The 24,660-nt window shown below is 47.6% G+C and overlaps 3 protein-coding genes across 4 annotated transcripts; 1 reads left to right on the top strand and 2 right to left on the bottom strand.

The window, feature by feature from the left end:
• Positions 1 to 56: 56 nt before the first annotated feature.
• Positions 57 to 13,438, bottom strand: Tnfaip1 (TNF alpha induced protein 1). The gene is made up of 7 exons (XM_028759413.1): positions 13,351 to 13,438; positions 7,594 to 7,912; positions 6,398 to 6,567; positions 5,936 to 6,025; positions 5,807 to 5,859; positions 4,814 to 5,009; positions 57 to 2,882 (listed from the first exon to the last, which is right to left on the bottom strand). The coding sequence occupies exons 2-7, from the start codon at positions 7,796 to 7,798 to the stop codon at positions 2,646 to 2,648; spliced, it is 951 nt and encodes a 316-aa protein (XP_028615246.1). The 5' UTR covers positions 7,799 to 7,912; positions 13,351 to 13,438; the 3' UTR covers positions 57 to 2,645.
• Positions 13,439 to 13,625: 187 nt separating this feature from the next.
• Positions 13,626 to 19,167, top strand: Ift20 (intraflagellar transport 20). Of its 2 annotated transcripts, XM_028759415.1 has the most exons (6): positions 13,626 to 13,839; positions 15,568 to 15,799; positions 15,946 to 16,074; positions 17,357 to 17,442; positions 18,287 to 18,390; positions 18,777 to 19,167. In XM_028759415.1, exons 2-6 carry the CDS (start codon positions 15,727 to 15,729, stop codon positions 18,856 to 18,858), a joined length of 474 nt encoding a protein of 157 aa, XP_028615248.1. In that variant the 5' UTR covers positions 13,626 to 13,839; positions 15,568 to 15,726; the 3' UTR covers positions 18,859 to 19,167. The 2 variants fall into 2 exon arrangements, with proteins under 2 accessions (XP_028615248.1, XP_028615250.1); XM_028759417.1 differs by lacking the exon at positions 15,568 to 15,799 and having other exon boundaries at positions 13,714 to 13,839; positions 18,777 to 19,113.
• Positions 19,087 to 23,874, bottom strand: Tmem97 (transmembrane protein 97). Its single transcript, XM_028759414.1, has 3 exons — positions 23,673 to 23,874; positions 21,166 to 21,310; positions 19,087 to 20,238 (listed from the first exon to the last, which is right to left on the bottom strand). Exons 1-3 carry the CDS (start codon positions 23,796 to 23,798, stop codon positions 19,979 to 19,981), a joined length of 531 nt encoding a protein of 176 aa, XP_028615247.1. The 5' UTR covers positions 23,799 to 23,874; the 3' UTR covers positions 19,087 to 19,978.
• Between the last annotated feature and the right edge of the window lie 786 nt (positions 23,875 to 24,660).

The raw sequence follows: 24,660 nt of genomic DNA, 5'->3' as shown, positions 1-24,660 counted from the left end.
CAAGAATTGAACCCACAGCTGTGAACTGGCCAGGTGCTACTCACTGAAAACATGGCTCAGCAGTGTAAAACAATTTTATTAGAAGTTAGTGTTTACTTCTATCACTTAAGAGTATGTAATAAAGGACACATTCTTTCGTGCCAGAGCCTGTGTTACCCTTCAGGCCGACCAGTCACATCCCAGGTTCAACAGAGCACATAGCTGGTGTTAGCAGCTTCCAGTCTGACCCTCAGCCATGTTCTTCTCCTGGGCAGCCTATGATAAAAAAAAAAAAACAAAAAACAAAAACAAAAAAACCATCCCTGCCAGAACTACCGTAGGACTGGGAAATCCCACAAACCCATAAGCCACAAAGTCCAGATCACTTCAGGATTAGTGTTTCCCTTAAACCAAGGAGAAATTGTCAAAGAAGATGAATGTCTAACCCGGGACTCCTGCTGCTGGGCTTTCTCAGCCCAACACTAGACAGCACTGGACAGCAGAGGCAATGGATGTCAAAGCACCAGAGAGGCTAAAGGGGGCGTGGAGGTAAAGGGACAAACTGGAACCACAGCAGGGAGCTGGGAATCTGAATATTGAAGGGCTTCTCAGGGACAGCTGAGAAAACAGACTGGTGGCCTCACACTGTAACATTCCAACATCTGGGGGAAAGACTCAAAGCCTATATTTGGCCAAAAACAAAAAAAACAAACAAAAAAACTGGATTGTCATCTCAGTTCCAGTGAGGTCTGGAAGAACTAGTAGCTGCTCATCACTAAGGTGCCTGACCCAAGCATCTTAGAGATATTTATACATTCAAGACTGTGATTAACATAACATGCCTGATTACTACGTCACATTTTCCACTTCCTCTGCTCTGTCATGTCAGAGCCTCATGAGAGCCCAACCCTGAACTTGGCATCTGCCCATAGGCTCTAAGAGGCGAGCTATGTGTGCCCATGTGGCAATCGTAAGAGTGGTCAAGGGATACAGCAGACAATCTGTGTTCCTTTTTGAGCACTCTGTGATGGTCACACACTTCCTTAGACTTACAAACAGCCCCCTCAAGTGACAACATTCCTCTGGAAAGAAACCAGTTAAGGAGGCCAATCCCAGCAAAGAAGGGGAGGGAAACCAAAGCCCAAAGGAAGACTTTATACCAGGTCTAGATCTTGGTACTTCTACAGTCAGTGACCCAAAAGAAAGGCCTTTGAAAGGCTTAGGTTGTGAGTTACTATGTATTTGGAGATTCATCACTAGGCAGAACCCAGAGCCAGAACATTAACCGAGACATTGTCTGGGCTGTACCACAGCTGTGGACACTGCTGGCAGCACGGGGCTCCAGGAGTTTTCTGGCTTCAGCTGATGGCTCCATAGCCTTCTGCAGCTTGTTTTTGGCCCGCATCACTGCTTCTGGCTTTAAGGTTTGTGGAGACAGCATGTCTTAGAGCTGACCGTACCCAAGTATGAGGCTCAGACCAAAGGATCTTGTTAAATCTGAGTCGGTGATATGACACTACAATGTAGGGGTGAGGGTATCTTTCCCCACAGGATGCTGTTAAAACCATCTTCAACTTGGACATCCTTTCCCTCTTGGTATTCTTTGGGCTGGCTAGTCAAGCTGACAAGCCAAAGCTGGTTAGTTTAGTTACTTTTTTCTTGAGACAAAGTCTTTCTATGTAGCCCAGGCTTGCCTGGAACTTTAACTACATAGCACAAGCTGGTCTCAAACTTGTGACCCTCCTGTCTCAGCCTTTCCTTCAGATTCTGCAAGGCGGGGATCAGTGTCAGAAAAAGCTTTGGGTCAAGGCATAGTAGATTCTCCTGAATGATAGACATGTAAAGTGCTTTAAAGATGGGTCCTAAGATATTGAAAAGGGTGGGGTGAGAGTATAAGTGTGTGTGCCTGCTAGATGGGGTCCTGGCATTCTGCAGGGGACATTAGTCCTAGCCTTTCCCTCAGACTAGAAACTAGTCGTTTCTTAGATACTTAGTGAGGCTGGCAGTACTGGGGATTGAACCTAGGGCCTCACTCTTGCTAGGCAAGTATTCTACCACTGAGTCATGCCACTAGCCCTCTTTTTAAAATTTTATATTGAGGGTCTTGCTATGTTGTCCAGGCTAGCCTACAACTTGTTATCCAGCCTTGGCCTCTTCATAGCTGGGATTATAGGCACGGCCACCATGCTAACATCTAGATTTAAAAACAAAAATCCAGGTCATGCCAATGTTTAAATGGCTTAGGAAAAAAAAGGCTGCCTTTTTTGTTCAAAAATGGGTCCTCACAGCACCAGAAGCCTCCTTTCCTCTAGAACAGAGCTGTTCCCCTGGATCTCAGCTGAGGAACTAAAGGAGCTCTTCAGAAGAAAGGGCACTCAGCTAAGGGCCGAGGAGTGTTCTTGGCAGGAGGTGGGAAGTCAGTGCACTCACCCTAGAGCAGAAGTAGCTCCCTGTTGGCAGGAAGTGGGGTTGCCTCTGGAAGTGCTGGGGAAGGGGGACCAAGCAAGACAATGTGGCCTTTCCTAGCTCCCTGACCTCCCAAGCAGGGCTATCACCTGTAAACGCTAGAGCAGGCTCCCAGCTAGCAGGAGCAGCATAGGGTGGCCAATGGGTATGTTCCACAGGGTGGCAGATAGGACTTCTTGTGCCCTGATTTCCTAAGGGTCTCAGTCACGGTGAGCAGACTGATGGCCAAGTTGCCGGTCATCATAAGTGCTATAGCGCTTGACGTGAATGCGACGGACACGGTCCCGTAGTTCAAAGGTATCCTCATCTTCACTGGGGGAAGCCTGGCTACAGCTACGGCTTGTGGCCTCCAGCAAGGAATTGTCAGGGACTCGAGGGGTCTCATAGAGCAGGACATTGAGCGTTTCCTCATAGATACGGGCCTCTGGAAATTCCACCTGCAGTGAACAGAAAAGACAGAGTGAGGTTCATTTAGTGAGGAAACACCTAACGGAGGAGTCAGGTGGCTGCCCGGCTAACAAGGGAAGCATGAGGGAACATGAGACGAGATCGACACCTCCGGCTACCCTACACCATCCCACAACTGCAGACTAGTATGCATGGGCATGTCCAGGAACAAACAATTCCATGTTAGGTGCCAGACTGAGCCTGAGCTTTCTGTATGTGTACAGTGGTGTCAATAGCTACCTTCTTTGGTTTTGTTTTTTTTGAGACAGGGTCTCCTTATAGTTCAAACTGCCCCAGAATCGGAGTCCTACCTTAGTCCTCTAAGCACTATGATTCTAGGTACGCTGACTTGAGCTAACACCTCTTAAGAGTTATCAACATAGCAAGAAAGACATACATTCTTTAGCCAGTGACTAGCCCAACACAGTAAACAACCAAACACATAATAGAAAGCATCTGCTTAGCCCGGCTGGGTGATGCCCATCTATAATCCCTGCTACCTGGGAGGCTGAGGTCAGGAGGATGGAGATTTGAAGCCAGCCCACCTAGTGAGATCCTGTCTCAAAAAAGGGATGGAGGAGCAGAGAGGAGAGCTCAGTGGGTAAAGGTGCTTGCCACCAATCCTGACAACTTGAGTTTGGTCCCGGGACACAAATGGTGGAACCCAAATGGAGAGAGCTCTTCAAGCTGTCCTGTCTTTCACTCACATGCCATGGCAGTGTACACCCACCAACAAAAATGAATGACATAAAGGAGCAGCTCTGAGAAGCCACTTCATTGCTTTTCTGACCGAGAATGGCTCCAGCTGGGCCTCTCTCATATCTGGAGTATGAGGGAGAGGGAGAGAGCATCTAGGAAGAAGACAGGCCCTGGCACCTCTGCCGCTGCTCAGCTGCTGCTCAGGAGCTGGATCCTGACTCCACTGTCACAGATCCTTGGCTAACTCTTGGTTTCCCCCCTCTCCTGCCCCTACACCCACTGCCAAAGATTGCCACCTCATATTAGCTGCCTTGTGACAACCCTCAGGAGACCAGGTAGCAGTCTACGGCTAAGCTTCTTGGAGCTCAGTGCTTGAGCCCTTCTTCCTATCACTTTCCAGATAACCTGTGTGGCATTCCACACAGTAAAAACCCTGCTGTCTCCAAGTGTATACTCTAGGGAGGACACCTGCTGACATGTGCAGAAAGGGAGGAGCTGAGTCTATGTACACTGTCCCCTATCAAGTAATTCCCGCAGTTGACTATAGTGGACTATGCCTACAACCCTAGTACTAGTGAGCTGAGGCAGGAGGAATGTCATGTATTTGTAGCTGACCTAGCCTATGTAGCAAGCTCCAGCCTGAGCTTCAGAGACCCTATTTCAAAAATAAAGAATTAAAATTAATAAATTAACTAAAAATTAAAAAAAAATACATAAAAGGCTCATGGGGCCCTGTGATTCACTCCATCGGCTTAGGAAGCAGCTGACCAGGAACACCATGCTCACTTGCCTGGCTGCAGGAGCAGTGTGGAAGTGGAAAGCACACCACACTGTTGCTTCTGAGCTGTACCTTGCCATGTACTGGCTACTCAGACTCACTCCCATGTCTGCAAGCAGGGAAACAGATCAACATGGCTTAAGTGGCTCCCCAAAGTCAGACATTTGAGAAAAGCTGGGACCAGACCTGAAAGCTGAGTTGTGACTTCAAAGACCTGGTCCTTCCAGTACCAGAAAGCTCTTTGCTGCTCAGTGGACTTTTTCCTCAGCAGCTGCTGACAGTTTCTGACCATCCTCTGACCTCTCTGTCCGGGCTCTGTCCTACCTGGCACCATCATACCATATTTGGGAAAGTACACGTGGCCCTGCTGTTGCTGTGGGCAGTACCAGTTCTCCATCTTGGAGTCTGTGTGATCTGTCCCCGGCAAGGGAAAGCCCTACATACCTTGGTCTGCTTCTTCTCTGTGGCATACACAATGGAGGTGCAGCACACTTCCGCCAGCTTACGACCCTGGCCATAGAAAGACCAGCAGCAGATCTCATCACCAATGACGTCCTTGATGAAGAGCACGCGACCGTTGAAGCGCAGGGACAGCTTGTCAAACAGTTCAATGTTTTTCAGCAGGTGATCGTCAGAGTTGCTGAAAAACCAGAAGGCCAGCAGGCCTGCAATGAGGTTCCAGAACAAGTAGGCTGTTGGGAGGCGCTAGGTTCTCTGCTCCCTGGTCCTATCATGTCGAAATGAAGATAAGGCAGAGGGACAGGGAGGTGGAGAGCAACCTGTGGGACTGGGGCCTGTGAGGGAAGGGAGTGGATCTGGCTCTCAGTTACAGCAGAGAGCACTGAGAGAACGAAGTGACCCCTCCGTAAGCCTGGAAGAAAGGGTCTCTCAGTACGAATGTCACAGCGTTCCTTCTTTGCCATGGGATGATGCATTGTCCACCAGGGACCAGGACAGTCTAGAACCAAGCTGCAGCTGCCTGGGCCTGCCTAACCATGGCCTGTTGTGAGGGCGCAGTGAGAAGCACAGGCGCCAGGACTCAGCCCATAGCTTCCTAGAATCCCTCTTTACCCACTATGAGGCTAGCTGGCAGTATCTATTATCAAGTAGGTGTTGATCCATCTGGTACCTAAGACAATAGAGATGATAATTCCTGGCATGCTCTTGATATGACACAGGCATGTTTCATGTTTTAACATCTACATCCCAACCAGGCTACGTAACAAATCCCAAATGTCTCTTCTACCCTGAGCTCCCTTCTATCCCTGTGCATCACCTGTAGCAAAGGTGGTTTCAAAACCCAGCCCCATGATGTGCGTTTTGGAATCCCGTGAAATCCCTCAGGCCTGCTGCACAGTGCCCGCCCTGGGTGCTCAGCCCTCTTAACTGCCTCTGCCGGCCTCCCCAGGGCCCCTGCGAAGAAGATGCCTGCCATACCTGGTGTATGAGTATTTGTTATTGCTCCTGTTGTACAGCAGCTTCACCACAGGCTGTGAGGGAAGGAAGAGTAAGGCTTAGGCCAGGAGCCTGGTGGCCCTGGGCCCAGACCCTCAGAGTACCCAGCACCTTTGTGGAGGATTCAATGAGCCTGTCCTCCTCCCTCAGGGACGTGATGATGGGGATGTTGCACACAGGCTGGTAGGAGTCTTTCTTGTCCTGGGTGAAACACAGAGCAGAGAGCTGCCTTTAGGATTCTGTGCTAGTCAAGCTTAACCAGGTACATCCCCAGGCCTCTGCCACAGTCACCCCCTGCCTAGTAAGGAGGTACGAGACAGTTCATGACGTTCTTGATCAGCCAGGAAGCAGCTCCCCACTGCCAGCAAACTGAAGCTGCTATCTAGAGGCACAGCCCACTCGTGCTGCCAAGCCTGAATCCCTAGCAGCAGTCTGCTGGGCCTGGGCATCTCCCCATCGTTCTGACTGGGTCTGGACATCAACCTCATTTCCAACACAGCTTCCCAGGAGCCAGACCTCATGTCCCAGAGGGACAACTCCCAATGGCATCAAACCACCCAACACTCCCCGTACCTGCAGGGCAGTCTGGCACATGTTCACCAGCCCTTGAATGAGGTAATATTTTGCTTCGGCCATCAATTCCTGGATTTCTTGCCGGCTTTGAGGGAGGGTGATGGTGTCATCTCGGAGGTAATTCAAGATGGTGCCAAAGTGCTTTCCACATCGGTCTATGAGGATCCAGCCTAGAGATTCAGAGGGGTCCCACAGGATTACTGTTTGTCTCCAGCTGTGTCCAGTGCTGGCGAAGGCCACCCAAGAGAGGCAGGCAGGCAGCAGGATGCAAGGGAAGGAACTATATGAGGAGAGTCCAGAGCCCAAGCCAAGGGGTGGCTCAGAGACTCTAGGTGTCAGTGCTGCTCTTCCCTATCCTGAGTCTGGGAATTGGTATCTTCAGGACTCTGTGGAGGATTGGATGTCTAATGCTGGGACTACTCGGGCCACCCTGGTAATACAAAAACAACCAGTCTCTGCTTACCTTTTGCCCACTGCCCAGGTTCTACTGTGTTTATGACAATCGTATCCTATTCGGATGTAAATACATATGTCAGCTTTGAGAAAGTTGTTCCGGATTTGAGAAATTTGAGAGTGACCTGTCTCAACCTCCAAGTGTTGTAATCAAGTATGTGCATCAAGCATTCTGGGATTCTATTTGACTTTTTCTTTTCCTTCCTTCCTTCCTTCCTTCCTTCCTTCCTTCCTTCCTTCCTTCCTCCCTTCCTCCCTTCCTTTCTTTTCTTTTTTTTTTTTTTTTGTTTTTTTGGTTTTTTTTGAGACAGGGCTTCTCTGTATAGCCCTGGCTGTCCTGGAACTCACTCTGTAGACCAGGCTGGCTTCGAACTCAGAAATCTGCCTGCCTCTGCCTCCCAAGTGCTGGGATTGAAGGTGTACACCACCACCGCCTGGCTTCTTTTTTTTTTTTTTAAGACAAGGTTTCATATAGCCCAGGCTGGCCTCGGGTTCATTATGTAGTGGAGGCTGGTATCAAATTTCTGATCCTCCTGTCCCCACCTCCAAGTACTAGGGTTATATATGTAACCATACTCAGTCTGAGTACAATTTCAAGGAATTCTGAAGCTCTTTTAAGACTTGTATGAAGAGGAAAAGATATATATTCTAGATCTATTGGGCTCAAGCCCAGCCCTGGAGTCCGATCAGGAGGCCCCCTTCCTCCTCTCCCTTACCCAGCATGCCCGGATGCAGTGTCTCACCTTCTTTGTCAGTCAGCACCTCCATTCGCCCACTGAACATGGCCTTGAGCATAGTATCATGCCGGGTGAGGGCCCGCACTGTGGTGTAGTACAGGGAGCCACCTACATTGAGCTGAACATACTTGTTGCCCAGCCCGCCGCCCTTGAAGCCACTTATCTTAGGCTTGGCCCCTGAGGCTGGGCACAGACAGGTGTCTCCTGACATCTCCCGCTGCAGGTAGATCACCACACGGCAGGAGGTAGGCTTGGAAGGCTCTGCCGTGGTGGAAGTAGTCACAAATGAGGGGCCCGCAAAGGCCAGGGCCTCATACTCTCAGTACTGTAAGCAAAAGGTAGAGAGAACACTGAAGTCAGCAGAGTAGAGGTCACAGGGAGGAGGGACAGCAACAGGAACTCTGACACAGTTTACTTCCTAGATAAGCCCTTCCTCAGTGTACTGGTTAGATTCTTGTCAATTTGACACAAGCTAACGTCATCTGGGAGAAGAGCCTTGATTGAGAAGATGCCTCTATCACACTGGCCTGGAAGCAAGTCTCTGGGAGCATTTTCTTAATAACTGAGGAGGAGCAGGGGTGGGGGCACCATCCTGGGGAGGGTGGTCCTGGGTGGCATAAGAAGGCATGCTGGCAAGCCAGTAAGCAGCATCCCTCTGTAGCTTCGGCTTCAGTTCCTAACCCCAGGTTCTTTTCCCCATTTCCCTCAACAAAGACCTATGACCTGGGAAGTGTAAGCCAAATAAACTCTTTCCTCCCCAAGTTGCTTTTGGTCCCAGTGTTTATCACACCAATAGAATACAAACTAGGACACTGGGCAACAGGAAGAATGCCTCCACACTGTTCTCTAGGACACTGGGCAACAGGAAGAATGCCCCCACACTGTTCTCTAGGACACTGGGCAACAGGAAGAATGCCTCCACACTGTTCGCACAGCACCAGGAGCCAGGTCTGGGAACATGGTCTCCCTGGTCACCTCACCAGCTCCTCTAGGACCAGCTCTGCTCCTGGCTGCAAGGCAAACCCTTAAGACTAGCTAAGAGTCAGATGAACAGATCTCCCTGGGACCCACCAGAATGGCTCCAGAAAATGTTTTTCCAAGATTCCCAGGATTCCAGACTAACCAACTGGGAATCTAGCCAGCCTAGGAGTTTCCCAGGAGCCAGGGAAACAGGATGCACTTCCTGTCTCAGGAGTAGCCCCCTTCAGGATTCAGGTTACCATTAGTCCAAAGGAAGCCAGGATTCAGGAAGGAAAATGAGTGTGGATTTAAGAGAGCATGGGAAGGGCCGGCAGTAAAGGCAGCCAGCCAGGGAGCTTGGCAGGAGTTACCTGAGCTCCCACCGGGGTTCCTGACCTTCCCCTTTCTTGGCACCAGCCTTGCCCCAGGTTCCTGTCATTGTCACCATTTTTCAAGGCAGAACAGATGCTGGGCAGTGGTGGCGCACACCTTTAGTCCCAGCACTTGGGAGGCAGAGGCAGGTGGATTTCTGAGTTCGAGGCCAGCCTGGTCTACAGAATGAGTTCCAGGACAGCCAGAGCTACACAGAGAGACCCTGTCTCAAAAAACAAACAAACAAACAAACAAACAACAACAACAACAAAACCCAAGGCAGAACAGAGATGGCTATTTTGCTGCTTTTTCCCAAGAGCCCTTTTTCTTCCTTCCCACCAAGAATGGGGAGAACACACATGATGACCCTAAAAATGAGTAAGCTCAAAAATGAAAGGAAAACATTAACAGTTCAGAGACTTGAGACATGACTAAAGGGAAAGTTGATTCTTCCTCCTGGTTTGCTTTCAGTTTTTTTCTTTTTTGGTTTTTCAAGACATGGGTTCTCTGTGTAGCCATGGCTGTCCTGGAACTCACTCTGTAGACCAGGCTAGCCTCAAACTCACAAAGAGATCCGCCTGCCTCTGCCTTCTGAGTACAGGGATTATAGGCATGCACCACCACTGCCTACATGAGATCTTATTCTGTTTTTGTTGTTGCAATTTATATTCTAAATTCTAAACCTGTAGGATATAGATTGAAAGAAGTCTAAATGTTAAAAAAAAAAAAAATTAAGTCCTAGCTGGGCATGGTAGCACACACCAGAGGCAGACAGATCTCTGTGAGTTCCAGGCTAGCCTCATCTACAAAGGGAGTTCCAGGACAGCCAAAGTTACATCGTGAGACCCTGTCTCATAAATCCAAAAATTAAATAAAAGGTGAGTATGGAAGTGTAATCCCAGCACTCAGGAGGCAGAGCGGGTCAGTCTCTTGAGTTGAGGCCAGCCTGGTCCACAGAGGGAGTTCTAGGACAGTTAAGACCACACAGACCTCTATCAAAAATGAACAAAAGATTGCATTTTTACTGAAAGTATATAGACTTACCATGGTTACCATCCCTAAATAGCACAGTGTAACAACTATCTGTACAGCACTGTATATCATACTTGATACACTTACATCGTACTAGGCATTTTAAGTAAGCCAGAGAAGATAGAAGGAATTCAGGAGTGTATGCATGGATTATTTGTAAATATGACCGCATTTAATGTAAAAGACTTGAGCATTCTCAGATTTTGGTATTTGTAAAAAAACTAGAGTCAGTGCCACACAGACATGGAGGGATGATTACATGATGATGGGGGTAGTGGTTTTTATGAGAGGTATCTCTATGAGGTTGCACTGGCTGTTCTAGGCCTTGATATACAGACTAAGCTGATCTCAAACTCACAAAGATCCACCTGCTTCTGCCTCCTGAGTGCTGAGGCTAAATGACAGTGCCGTTGCTCCTGGCTGTAATCTTTTGGCTTTTCCAAACTACCACTCACCAACCAGCCCAAGGATGGTGGCTCACACCTATAATCCAGCACTTGGAAGGCTGAGGCAGTCTGGACTACAGAGACCCTGTCACAGCTAAAAAAGAAAGAAGACTAAGTTGTACCCTAATTGGTAGAATGTTTGCCTAGCATGCATGAGGCTCTGGATTTGATTCCCAGCAGCAGGTAAACTAAATGTGATAGGGATGGCCCGTGCCTGTAATCCAAGCATAGGCTGGTGGAGGCGGGGAGATCAGGAGTTCCTCAGCTACCTAGAGTCTGGGACCAGCCTGGGATACAAGTGACCCAGCCTGAAAAAACCAACCAACCAACCAACCAACCCCAACTATCATTAGGTACTATTAGGTTCTTGGTGGTGCACCTCTGTAATACCAGCAAGCACCCCAGGAGACTTCAAATCCAAGCCCTGCCTGGAAGACAGAATGAGACAGAAGTCAACCTGGGCCAGATAGCAGAACCTCTGCCTTTAAAACACAAAAAGAATATAGTAGTAATAAAAAGTCACATACTGAAAAGATGCCTAAGCTGTTATGAGCACCAGCTAGCTGCTCTTCCACAGGACCCGGGTTCAATTCCCAGACCACATAACAGCTCACAACCATTTGTAACACCAGTCACAGAGGAGAACAGGGGATCTGATGCCATTTTATGGCCTTTATGGGGACTGCACATGTGGCATTCAGATAACAAAACACCCATACACATAAGATTTAAAAAAGCAGATCTTTAAAAAATTAAAAACAAGCCAGGCTTATGGTATACACCTTTAATCCCAGCACTCGGGGGCCAGAGGCAGGCATCTGTGAGGTCAAAGCTTTCTTGGTCTACAAAGCAAGTCCAGGACAGCCAGGGCTCCACAGAGACACTCTGTCTCGAAAAACCAAACATAAATAAATTAACTTAAAAAAATAAAATAAAAACACTAAAATCCATTCACCAAAAAAAGGTATTCACTTCATGCTTAGTTTTGTGGCATTGAATTTTATAGGCATTGTGTATATATTTTATCTCATTTAATTCACTTGACAACAAAACTATTTGAAACCTGTTATATTAAGCAGTAGGAACCATATAAATACACTGTTCAAACCCAGGATTTCATACATGCTAGGCAAGCTCACTTCATCCTCAGCCCAACAAGAATTAAAAATAAATAAATAAAGTGAGTATTTATTATGCTCCTACTGTGTGTCAAACACTGGGATTAGAAAAGAAGAAATACAGAAGAGTCCTGCCTCATAGACCTCACATGCCAGTGGAAGAAGACAGACTAACTGGGCATGGTGGCACATGCCTTTAATCCCAGCACTGGAAGTTACAGGCTACACAGAGAGACCCTACCTCAAACAAAAACAGACTAGAAGACACGCTATAAACGAGGGAACAAAGAGGCAGACAGTTATAGAGGTGATTGATGTCACTGAGAATACAGGAATGGCATGAGAATTATCAGGCTTAGGCATGAGACCAATTGAAGATGACATTTCAGCTAAGGTCTGAGAAGTACAGTCTAGACAGAAAGAGTGAAGCTCCTATCTAAACACGTTTTAGAGGCTGAAGAGATGACTCATGGACAAGAACATGTGCATGTTCCTCTTGTAGTAGACCCAGGTACCCAAATCAATAGGCTTACAATAATCTGTATCCTGTTTCAGGGGATCTGACACCGTCTTCTGGGTGCTGCTGCATGCATGTACATGATATATATATATATATATATATATATATATATATATATATATATATATATATATATATTCAGGCTTGGACCACAGAAGCAATGCTGGAGACAGAAACAACAACAAAACCCAAAGTGGAACCAACCTCTTTAACCACTGGATCGCTCAGTCGTTTCCTGTTATTCCTCCGTCTTATAGGTAAAACCCAGAACACTGGTCCTCAAACAAGAATGGCATTCTTTTTTAAGTATTCAATATATATATCAGCTTGTTAAACTAAAACTGAACCTAAAAAGATTTCGGTATGTCCTTGGAATAGTCAGGGGTGGGGGGTTGTCAGAAGGCTAGGGTGGTGCTATATTAAGTAGCACATCCTTTTGATGGCTTCTTGTTTGCTTCAGTGATGGAACGTGGATGAAATGAGTTCCGGGAGACTGACAGGAATACTAGAATGCTAGAATGGTGAGCGACTGAGTGCGTTACTTCAAAGGGGGAAAAAAATCAACCCCTTAACAAGTTTTAGCAAGTTCCTCACATACTTTGTGTGCAATCCCTATTTCCCCAGAATCAAGGAAGCACATAAACACGTTCTGCCAAATCAAAGAAACTCAGTGACTAGGCTTGCCAACTGAGGAAGTCAAATCCGGAGCTAATCTATTCTTTTCCTACAAAGCAGCCACTTTGAGTCCTAGATGACGTCAGACCAGATTCCACCCAGACCAATGAGTTCCAAGAGTCCAAAGGCAGGTGACGCCCTAGAAAGAAATTTCTGAGAGGATGAAGTTTCCACTGATAGTCTCAGTGCTCTTTCCTCTGGACTTTGCCTGTGGAGAGGGGTAATCCTGGGGCTGGGGACATACATACACGTGTCTCTATGGGAACCTAATGCGAAGCCAAGCAGAACAAAGGGCAAACGATTGCGGTAGTCCAAAGACTTGGGGTCCTAAGGGAAGGATACGAGGTACGGCGAGAAGGTGGGAAGGCTGATTTTGGCTAGAAAGGTCAGAAATCGTGGAAGCGACGCTTATGTTTCACCCAAAGGATCTCCTGTTTGGAAATGGAGAAACATCCCAAGTCTCTCGTGGCAGCGAAAGCTGCTCTCCCGCCACACCCCTCGTCTTCTGAGAAACTGAAATCTGCGGTGCCTCCCATCCCCAGAAGACCTGAACTTTATCCCCGCGCGACGTCCCGTGCCTTTTGCCCAGAACTCGGCAGAGCCTGTAGTTCCCCTCTGCACCCACACGTCTGGTTCTCACCGTCCGCGGAGGCGCCTCTCCTCTCAGCCAAGTGGCAAGCGGACTCCGTGCCGCCCCTGGCCTGCGGTTGCCTGCAATTTCGGCTGTGAGCTCACATCCTGCGCCCGCCGACCCAGGAGCTACAGCCCAGCCCTGCAGATCGGGACACAGACTACAAAACCCGGCATGCACAGCGCGCGAGCTAGCGGTGGGGTCGAAAACCTGAAGTTTGACTTCCTTCTACTTCCGAGTTTAGGAACAAATCTACTTCCCGTGTTGTAGTCCCCGCCCCCTGCGCAAAGGCTTCTGGGCCTAGTGGGCCGTTATCTCGTGTTGCATCTATTTCCCAGCAAGCACCGCGGAGTGGGCGGGTGCTAGTGCTTCTGGTCTCTGGGGTGACGTGTGGCTTATAGGTCTTATATCGGTGGCAGCCCCCGGTTGCAGTTACCGGAGAGAAGCTTCTACCGACAGTCGTCCGGGCCGCAGCGCGCCGCCGAGACGGCTCCGCAGGTAGGTCGTGATTTAAAGTCTGGGACTTGGACTTGGGACGAGAGGAGGCCGACGTGACCCGGCGTTGAGGATTGACAGGCCCGGGTCGAAAGCGGCTGTTTTCCCACCCTGGAATTTTTAGGGAGCGGGTTTACACTTAGCTCAGCCGGAGAGCGTGGCTCCCTCGATGTCACTGGGGAACCGAGGTTCGGACATTCCAGGAGTATAACTTAGAAAGACAGCCACGCCATTTGCTCAGTCCTTTCTGACTGTGTCTACGCCTTCTCCAAACCCCACACCTACGACTATTCGTAGTGCCTGCGGACCTGGGAGAGCCAGGGAGCGTAGAGCCAGGCACAGCCCTCATGCTTAGGAAACTCAATCCCAGGTCCCCTGAAACATATTTGTGGTGGGGAGTTAGGGATGGGGTGGGGCTCTGACAGTCCGCTGTGTACCATTTCCCTGCAACTCCTTGCCCATCTCCTTAAACTGTCCTTTCCGGCCATACACTCGGTCCAATCCAGATTCATGGCAATCGTGTTTGGCTCTTTTCTTCACTTTTCTCCAAAGTGCTGCATTAAGCATTGCTAAATTCTGTCAATTCAGACATCATTGATTTCTGAACTCCTGTTCGGCTTCAAATCTTTTCTTCTGTTACAGCCTACTGTTTCCACATGAATTCATTCATTCTGCAAACATTATCAGAGTGCCACTTACCTGCAGGCAGCCTGCTTAGAGATGCTAGGTAGGCTCACAGTGAGAAATCTGGAAGGTACGCCTCTGTGCTGCTCTTCCCTGTTCCCTCCATTTGGCCAAGGCAGTGATCTTTGCAACTCTGATGGATAAGCACTGCTGGAATCTACTGCTTGCTGTTTTGATCCCAGCACCCTTTGTGTCACTCTTCTAGCCTCAGGATGTTCCATATGCTTTTCCCTATGCCAAGAATGCACCTCTCCCTTCTCTTAGATTTTTTTTTGGACATGTTTAGGTCTCAGATTGTTTTTTTTCTGAAGGCTTTTGTTGATCTCTCTGCCCACTTGAGGTATGTTCTTCCTGTTGAATCCTGACAGAGCACTGAGCGCTGATTCTCATACTCTGATCCCAGTTTGTGTTTATTTGCTTACTGTCTGTCTGGAGATGCTGTGTTCACTCTGTCCTTGGAGCTGGGATTCAACAGGTTTTTGTTTTTTAATAAATGCATGCTAATTCAGAAGGTGGTAGAAGTTCAAACAAGTGTTTGCATGCTCATATTATCCGAACTATTCCATAGTACCTGGTCCAGTGAGTCCCTGGTAGCTCTTAAATACTCAAACTGTTTGTCCAAATAGAAAAACACAGGTGGGCAATTTTTTTTTGGGGGGGGGGTGGTGGGACAAGGTCTTGTTTTGCACAGAATAGCCTGGAACTCAGTATGCAGCCCAGGTTGGTCCTAAACGTGTGTCAGTCTTCCTGAGACACAGCTAGTTGCTGAGATTAGAGTCATGCATGACCATAGCTAGCTTTTAACTCTAATTTTTAAATTTATACAGATTTTTTTTGTTTTCCTTTTTTTCTGTCATTTCAGGGCATGCATTTGAAAAGCCTTTTTGGGAACATAAGCAGGGATTTATGACTCCGCTTGTGGCTCCAAGCTTAGGCCAATTGCATCCAGCTAAACTGCTGTTGTCTTTTCTCCTTGCTTAGTGATAGTTCTGTAAAATCACTTAATGCAATATAGTCTTTTAGGTTTACCTGTCTGTTTTCCTCCAGCTAAACTGTGCTGCTCCAGGGCAGGCACCATGTTGCATTCATCTTTACACCCTGGCATCTAGCAGTGTCGGCATGTAGTAGGCACTCAAGAAATGTATGTTGAATGAACGATGCCTGTGACAAGCAACTGGACTTTATTCTTTCCTGACCCTTGCTCCTATGACATACCTCCTGATTGCCTCTATCACCCCTTCAAAGCAGAACTTCTCTAGGGAGCCTGGAAGGGAAACAGGTGAGGCTGAGAGCCGGAGGCAGAGGGGATGGGGAGTTTAAGGAGGGCTTGACCTTGGTGTCTGGGGATTGCTGTGGAAGGGGGTGGAGCCTGGATTATCTCGGGTGTCTGGGATGAAATTTTGGTTGGGACTTGTTTCTCTGCAGCTATGGCCAAGGACATCTTGGGCGAGGCAGGGCTGCACTTTGATGAGCTGAACAAGCTTCGGGTGTTGGACCCAGAGGTTACCCAGCAAACCATAGAGCTGAAGGAAGAGTGCAAGGATTTTGTGGACAGTGAGTATCATTTGGAGACTCGGTGTCGTCTGCTTGGAGCAGTTTCATTACCCGACCTTGACTATTGCTCTTGGGTCTGCTTGTTCCCTGGATTGAGCCTGGTCTCTGGATTCCCATGTGTACCCCACCTTCTGCTTGCCCTCTTACACTGCCATGGAGACCCACATAGTTCCAAGCAACGCTTTGGATGGGGGAGGGAGGAGGTGTTTTTAGATATGCTGTGATTTTTCTTTTTTCTTTTTTTTTTTTTTTTTTAGCAACCTTAAAATTCACATTAAAGGGGCTGGAGAGATGGCTCAGTGGTTAAGAGCACTGGCTGCTCTTCCAGAGGTCCTGAGTTCAATTCCCAGCAACCACATGGTAGCTCAAAACCATCTGTAATGGGATCTGATGCCCTCTTCTGGTGTGTGTGAAGACAACTGCAGTGTACTCATATACATAAATAATTAAATCTTTAAAACATTCATGTTAAAGAATTACGACTTGGAGGTGGGAGATGAAATGATACACTGTGACCTCACTTGTTGGTGGCAGGATGTGTTGTTTGGAGTTAGAGGTGGCGAGTGGAGTCTCTAGGAGCAGCTCAGCACAGTGCTGACCTCTAGGCTACTGATCTCTAAGAAGCCTCCTTTCCCGGTGGCTAAGCCAGCCCAGTACCCGTGGGAATATTCAGATTTGACTAGAGCCAGGGAATTTTTTTTTTTTTTTGAGACAAGGCCTGATTATGTATGTTGTATGTTGGCCTCAAACACATGATTTTCCTAACTTAGCCTCCCTAATGCTGGGGTTCCAGGCCTGTGTCATACACTCAGCTGAAGTAAGAGATTACTGGGCTATGGTTTTGAGACAGGTAGCTTAATGTCTATTCCTAGCTTAGTGGTTCCTGCATGCTTTGGCCTTCTCTAGACTTACTTTCATAAAATAAAACAGGGTTCCAGCATACCAAAGGCACTGGAAAAGCAAGTGGGAAATCTGGTGCCTAAATAACATGGTTATAGGTGGGAATTCTCACACCACCTTTTACTGAAACCCATTGTTGAGTCTAGCCAGTCTAGAGTCTGCACTTGTGTTCTGAGTGTCCTTTCTGAGACAGGTAAGGTTGGGTCCACACTGTAATCTATGTTCAAAGTCTAGCCCTGGCGCCTGTCCCACCATAGACCAAATGGTGGGAGGCTTAAGTTAGTGGGCATCAGGCTGCTGCAACACAATTTAAAAGGGGTAGTTACCTCCTCCCTCCCTACTTCCAAGGAATACTAACAAGAATGTTTTGTTTTCCTTAAAGAAATTGGCCAGTTTCAGAAAATTGTTGGTGGCCTAATTGAGCTTGTTGATCAGCTTGCCAAAGAAGCAGAAAACGAGAAGATGAAGGTAAGATCAGCAGTTGGTCCTGGCCAGAAACCCTGCTGCTTATTGTATGGATGGTGGGCTCATCTGTTTAAAACAGGTGTTTAATAAGAGATGCTGGCCAAGTTAATGTGGTGAGCTCTTATGCCAGTATTTTTTAAAGTCTTTATTTCAATGTGAGTGAATGTCTGTACATCAGCACCTAGAGCCCAGGTGTTAGATCCTCTGGAACTAGAATTAGAAATGTTAGGTTGTGAGCTGCCATGGGAGTGTTGGGAATTGAACCCAGATCCTCTGGAAATACAGATAGTGCTTTTAATGACTGAGCCATCTCTCTGGTCCTGTTTTTTGTTTTATATTCATTTATATGTGTGACTATTTAGCTTGTATGTATGTATGTATGTGCACCATCTTGTGTGCCCATGTCCTTGGAGGTCAGAAGGCGGCACTGCATCCCCTGGAACAAAGTTACAGGGTCATAAGCTGCCATGTAGGTGCTGGCAGAACTGAACTTGGCTCCTCTCCAAGAGCAACAGTGCTCCTAACCACTGAGTCATCTATCCAGCCCCGCCAGTGCACACTTGTTACTGCCCCCTTTGATCTTCATGGTACCACTGGTGGGTATTTTTACCCTCCTTTTAAAAATGAAGACATGAAAGATTGCCTGGTACAGATGACTTGGTAAAAGGCCCAAGACTAAATGATGCCTCCCAATAGGCCACTGCTTACACTTGCAGGCCTGACTGCTCGTGCCATTTTGCACCAGGTGCTTTGGCATCGAGTGACTAACCATTAAAACCATGTCCTTTCTCCCTTGGAGGACTTAAGATGAGTTTAAAACCACACCTTCTTTGGTAATGTTGTTTAGGCCATTGGTGCTCGGAACTTGCTGAAATCCATAGCGAAGCAGAGAGAAGCCCAACAGCAGCAACTCCAGGCACTGATAGCAGAAAAGAAGATGCAGCTAGAAAGGTAAACAGCCATGTTAAACTGCCAATTCTCCTTTTTCTTCTCTGCCACCTCAGCTTTCCTCACCAGTTCCCAGGCAAAGCATCTCACTGGGTGTCCTGAAGACTTTAAAATTTGATAGAAGAAAATGGGGACTTGGTTAATTCCAAATGGCCTCCCATAGTGTGAGCACTGGTTCTTATAACAAGGGCTGAGGCCACCTCCCATGCCTTCCCTAGGGATAGAGGTTTCTCCCGGGTGGCCCTAAATAGGGCTTTGCTTATTTGACACTCTTGTCCTGCCTTCATTCTCAACTCATGGCTTCTTGTAGCTGTTTAAATCTCTATACTCTCAAAGAATTGTGGTTTTATTTCCTTCTTTTCAGAGCTTCTAACAATTTTGTTTTTCAGGTATCGGGTTGAATATGAAGCTTTGTGTAAAGTAGAAGCAGAACAAAATGAATTTATTGACCAATTTATTTTTCAGAAATGAACTGAAATTTTCAGTTTAAGATCAGGAAGGCAAAAAAGCACCCCAATCAAAAACACAAAAACCAAACCTCTGTACCATTCCAGTGATTTGACTGATGTTTGTCATGGCAGTGTGTTAAGGGGGTAGCTGGTAAACACAGTGCATAGCCACTGCTAGTGGCCAGGCAGCACAGGGCCTCACTTCTTTGACTTCTCAGCACAAACTAAGTGTCTGTAAACTTTGGTCCACTTTTTTTTTTTTTTTTTTTGTACATTCACAAAGCTCTTGAGGAAAAGCAATAAATACCATTTGCAAATGCCTTGGTCTTTCATCCGTGGTGCTGTGTATTTCTACCCCACCCCCAATCCATACAACAAACCAGGCAGTGATGAGCAGCTACCTTTATTTGGACTGGACATACAAGTCAGACAGTGATAACCACAGCAATATGGCTTGTGAGCAAACCAGCACTACCTAGCACCCACCGGTAAGGAAAGCCAGTAGTACAAACAGCACACGCTCACTGGCAGTCATAGTTAACCTCACTGGATAGAATGGGAAGGACGAATCTGTGTACTGGGGAGCCCAGTGTTGTGAGATGCCAGAGTAGGGATGTATGAGAGTGGTTCATGGAACTAGCACCAGAATAACTCAGAGACCAGGCAGTCTGTTCAAGACAGAACTGGAGTACCTTCCTTCCACTGTAACCCATTTCTGGCTTGGACTCATATGAGGCTACAATAAACTTTTCTCCCAGAGGTGGAGGTGTGGGCAGGAAACCATGTTAAAAGATGCTAAAGAGACAAAATCCTGCTCGTTTGTCGACTATCAAGGTCGAGTTGAGGACTTAATCAAGTGTGTACATCTAGGTCAGGAGCTAACCGGCTTCTCTCTTCTGTCCTTTTAGCAGTGCTGTGGTAGAGCTTTGGCACCATTTTGCTGTAACTTGGTCACACCCCTGCTGGTGGCCTGTTCAGCCCTTGGAAGGTGAAGGCGTGGCAAGGCTCTTGTCACTATCTTGTTCGTGTGCACTGTTGTTGGTGTTTCAAATGCTGTTGACACGGGTTCAGAGCAGTTTTCTTGTGTTGTCCAAAAGGCAACTATGCTGTGGGATCTTCCCCACCAGGCCAGTGGCTGTCCCTTATTTTTTCTTTCTTTTCTCATCATTCTTGTAGTAAGGGTTCCGAAGCATGAACAGGAGGAGTATAAGGGGGATTATTAAATAAGGGGCATAGACTCCTACGAGGGTCAGTCGTTCACGGAAATTCCCAGGTCTTTGTCCCTTGAAGGCAGCAGCTTTAGAGAAATCCTCAAATAGGAATGTATAGAGGATGGGGATTAGAGTTGTTATGGTGTGAGCTGCATAAATGATTGCAGGGATTCGGATCCACCGGCAGCTTCCTGAAGCAGAGGGAGAGGAAAGGGTAATTAGGAGGTATGACAACTCCAAGGGTGGCTGGGACACGCTCTGCCTCATCATCCCTGCTTATCTGCTCCTTTCACTTCAATGGTTCTGTCTCCTCTTAGTGGAAACTCACTATACACATGAAAACCAGGTGCTGCACTGCTCCACAGGCAAGCTTACAGGACCCACCCAGTCCAGTGAGGGTAAGGGCTGGCGTCTAGCCCGGTAAGTAAACTGAAGCAGCAAACGGCTCAGCCAGTCTGATCTAAAACAGAGGGAAGGGACCCTCCCTCAGCTTTTCCACTCTGTAAGCTTAGTTTCCAAGGGGAGGCATGGCTACTTCATGAAGTCACTAATTATATGATGACAAGTAGGCATTTTTTTTTTGTGTTTTGCCTGCATGTATTTAGTGTCCTGAGGCCAGAAGAGGGTGTTGGATCTCCTGAAACTGGAGTTACAGAATGGTTACAGGCTGCCATGTGGGTGTTGGAAACCAAACTGCGGTCCTTTAGAAGAGCAATTAGTAGGGCTGGGAAAGGTGGCTCACAACCAAAAATACAAGAGCAGCCGGTGTTCTTAACTGCTGACCATCTCTCCAGCCCGTTTTAGATGAGCAGTTAAGCTCTATCGGGGATTAGCATGACACCTCCTGCAATATAATAACCTCGGTGGGAAGTAAGGCAAGGGTAAAAGAGAGTATGTTTGTGAGTAGTGGGTAATAAGAGAGAACAAGTTTGGCCTTGGCCTTGGGTTTCATAGGAGGGACTTTTAGATGTCTGAGACAGCCCAGCTCAGGATATTCACTGAGCCTTGTTTAATGTTCGATGTGACATATATACTAGTGGACACCAGATCCTTCAAGTTATAGGGGTTCACTCTAAGAGATTTCTGAGCAAAGCTAGGATTTCCCGCACTGTACCAACCTTTAAAGAAGGCATATGCTGCAATGGGAAAGAAAGGCAGCTGGAACACAAGCTCACACAGCAGGAAGGACTTGAACCACACCGGGGGTTCCTGCATCAGAGGGTCTTTGAACTCCTTAGAGTACCACTGCAACAGGTTGCTGAACTGGAAAGAGACAGGGTCACAGTGAGTACAGCCTCGCGGCCTGCACAGGCTCAGTGGCTCCAGTGCACCGATATCCTCGGCTAAGAGTCCCTTGCACAGCTCTGGTGGCAGCAGTCACATACATGCTCCAGTGGCTCGTGTTGAGGTGACCTCCAACCATAAAGTATTCTCGTTGCTACTTCATAATGGTAATGAAGTATGAATAGTAGTGCAGTATGTTTTCCAATGGTCTTAGACGACCCCTTGAACGTCATTAGAACTCTAAAAGTGTTACCACCACAGGCTGAGAACCGTTGGCCTAGATGGTCACTAATAGAAACTTACTAGCCATAATTCAAATGTTACCTTCTCTGCACGGTAAGTTTTCTTTTCCAATCCCATCTTAGTACAACTGTACATTTGTTCCTAACTCTGTGATAGCACAAACCTAGGCATGTTACTGTAGAGCTAGTGTCAGCTGCTTACAAGATTCTCAGGATGCTATTCCTCTACCAATTTTTGGTAAGGAAATGAAAGACCCATCCTGACATTTTCCCTTTCACAAATGCATATCCAAGTCCAAAAGCTAGATACTTCAAATGCAGAAACCAGTTGAATTTTCTTGGGGGGGGGGGTAGAAGGAAGTAAATCTAACCTCTGTGGTGACATTATGTACACTTTAATCCTAATATTACAAATAAGTTTATTTTCATTTATCTTTTTCAAGACCAGCTGGGTATTTGTGGAAGAACAAGTACACAGCATCTAGGTTTGCAAGGCTGGAGTTAGCAGTCTGGTTCTGGCTCCAGTCCAGTCTCATCCTTGCCATCAATCAATCAAAGGTTGCAGATGCAGGCTGATGTGCTACAGGGGAGACTGCAGTCGCCCACCCTAGGCTTTACAGGAGCCAGAAGCTAGGGTGCCTCTATCAAAGAGCCTGTCAAACTTAGCATCCTGGATCCAGGCCATCCTCACATACTTGGTCTAAGGCTAACCTGGGCTACATGAAATCTTGTCCTAAAACAAAATAAATGAACATCACAAAAAATAGCCTAGAGGTGGCACTCTTAACACCTTCAAAGCCAACTAAATTTAGGATATGGTGGATAAAGGCAGCTTCAGTGTGTTTATCTTACAGTGGAAAATCTAGAGGTTTTGTTGTGTTAACAAATCAACACAACTTGATACACACTTAACACATTGCTTTTTGTTCTGGGATTTGAATCCAGGGCCTCATGCATGCTGACATATGTTTTTACCAAGGAGCCATAACCTTATTCCTACAGTCTTTGAGTTACAATCTTAAGCTGTGGCTACATACAGGTGGTATGTCAGTTATGGCCCAGCCTGAGGTCCTCTTGTAATGGACTCAAATGAACTTTAAGGGGAAAAAAGTAGAATTCATAGGGCCCTCAACATGCCCAGATAGGCAGCCAGTTCTTGGGAAAGCAACTCCACAGACAAGTGCTCTTGCCACATATTACCTACGGCTTTCCCCATAGATCAAAGGTCTTCGAAATTACGTGGTTCCACAAACAAACTAAAAAGAGACTTAAGGGAGCGGGGATGACATTGCTGATGGTGTCACCACTAACTTTGTTGGGTAGGTGACTCTTCCAGTGTCATGTCCTCTCAGAGGACACAAGGCACATGTCATTTTGCAGATACCATTGAGAATTTACAGATTTAAGATTAAAGAACTGCCCTGCAAAGAAGAAACATTTAAAGAGCATGTCAGAGATAAAATCAAATCTTTAGGTGGATATGTCAGTCGACTGGAGAAGCATGCAGAAATTCTATGGAAGTTTACAGATCCAGGTAAAGTGGGGCGGTTCCTCCAGTTTGGGTCAAAGAATACTCCAATGCGCAGGGAACAGTAGCTCATTTTCAAACTCAATTCAAACAACAGACTTGAAAAGGCAGCATTTCCTCAACTGCTCCTCAAGCTAGATCCAGACCCAGAAGGAGTGTATGAATGCCACGCAGCACTTAATCAAGGCTAATTAGCCCTTCCGTCACTTTATTCTACGCGGGCTTCCCCCCACCCCCGGGATTACAATGGCCTTTTAGAGCCCATCCAAACACAAGATCCAACAAGTGACAGACACTGGTTCACCCAGGCAACTTCCCTCAGCTACCTGTCTTAGGTGAAACCATGGGAGTAAAACACACCCAGGCAAAGGGTTTGCAAAGGTTTGGTGAGTACATGGGGCTCGAACCCAGGACCTCCTAGGCATGCGCCCTACCATTGGGTTGCCACCCTCAGTTCCGCTCTGAAAAGAACAAAGCGGTGGTCAACGGCTTGGGACAGCAGGCTGGAGCCGAAGTCAGACACGGAGCCAACAGAAATCGGGACGGTCACGAGGGGACCCCTGAGCCTCACCTCCTGAGGGTAGAGTTCTGGCGGTAGTACCGCCTGCAGGTCGATGAACAGCGTGATGGGGATATGCGAGACGAAGTAGAGGCCCAGCAGCCACTCGACGCAGCGCCTGGCTGCCAGGGCCCCCATGTTACCTCCGGTCAGTTGAGACACGACCGACAAGCCTGCGATAGGCGCCTGCGACGTGGTTAGAAGCTGGGCTCCCGCGCTGTGGGTCGCGCTGCCCCGCCCCCTGCTCACGCAGACCATGCCTATTGGTCGAGAAGGTTAACAGAAGTGGCTCGCGGGTGGGCGGAGGCTAGAGGGGCCCGCCCATATGCGCGGGCTATAGTTTGAGTGACGGCCTACCAGCTGTTTCCATTGGCTGCTGGGAGTACCGCGCGACGGGGCGGGGCTCTGTGCGGTCTTCGTCGGCGGGTAGGCGTGCGCAGCGTGGGGCTTCGTGCTGAGGTGTTCACTGTGCCGGTTGTTCTTTCATTGCGTTCTGTCCCGTATCGGACTCGCGGCCAGTGAAGCCAGATCGCGCAGTGACGGTTTGGAGCGCTGCGAGCCGGGCTTTCCTGCTGGCTCCAAAATCACTATCCAGCCCACAAATAATGATCTTACATGATGGGTCCTGATAGGCCTGGGACAAGATGGGGGCTGCCATTCGTTGAGACTAGGGGACACTGGAAGTGGGTTGAAGGGAAAGTAATTCAGTTTGTGCTTGTAGACACTGAGCAGGGTTAGAGTTTGGGTGCTGCTAAATAGGAGCACTTGCCTAGCACTGAAGAAGCCCCATTTGAACCAGAGTTCCAAAAGACCGAGTGTGGACAGGAGCCTGTAAGGTCTAGGCCAGCCTAGTCTACATAGAGTTTCAGGGAAGCTAGGGATACACAGAGCTTGTCTCAGACCGAACTAAACAAAGAGACCTTGAGCAGGCGGGCAGTTGGATGAACCTGGTTTAGATTTGTAAGACACCATTTGAAAAAGGTTAGAGAGCAAAGGGCAT

The sequence above is a fragment of the Grammomys surdaster genome, unplaced genomic scaffold (genome assembly GCF_004785775.1).
Source record: "Grammomys surdaster isolate TR1022 unplaced genomic scaffold, NIH_TR_1.0 126278, whole genome shotgun sequence".
Lineage (NCBI taxonomy): Eukaryota > Metazoa > Chordata > Mammalia > Rodentia > Muridae > Grammomys > Grammomys surdaster.
Note: the sequence above shows the minus strand (reverse complement) of the source record. Positions and strands in the feature narration are given on the sequence as shown.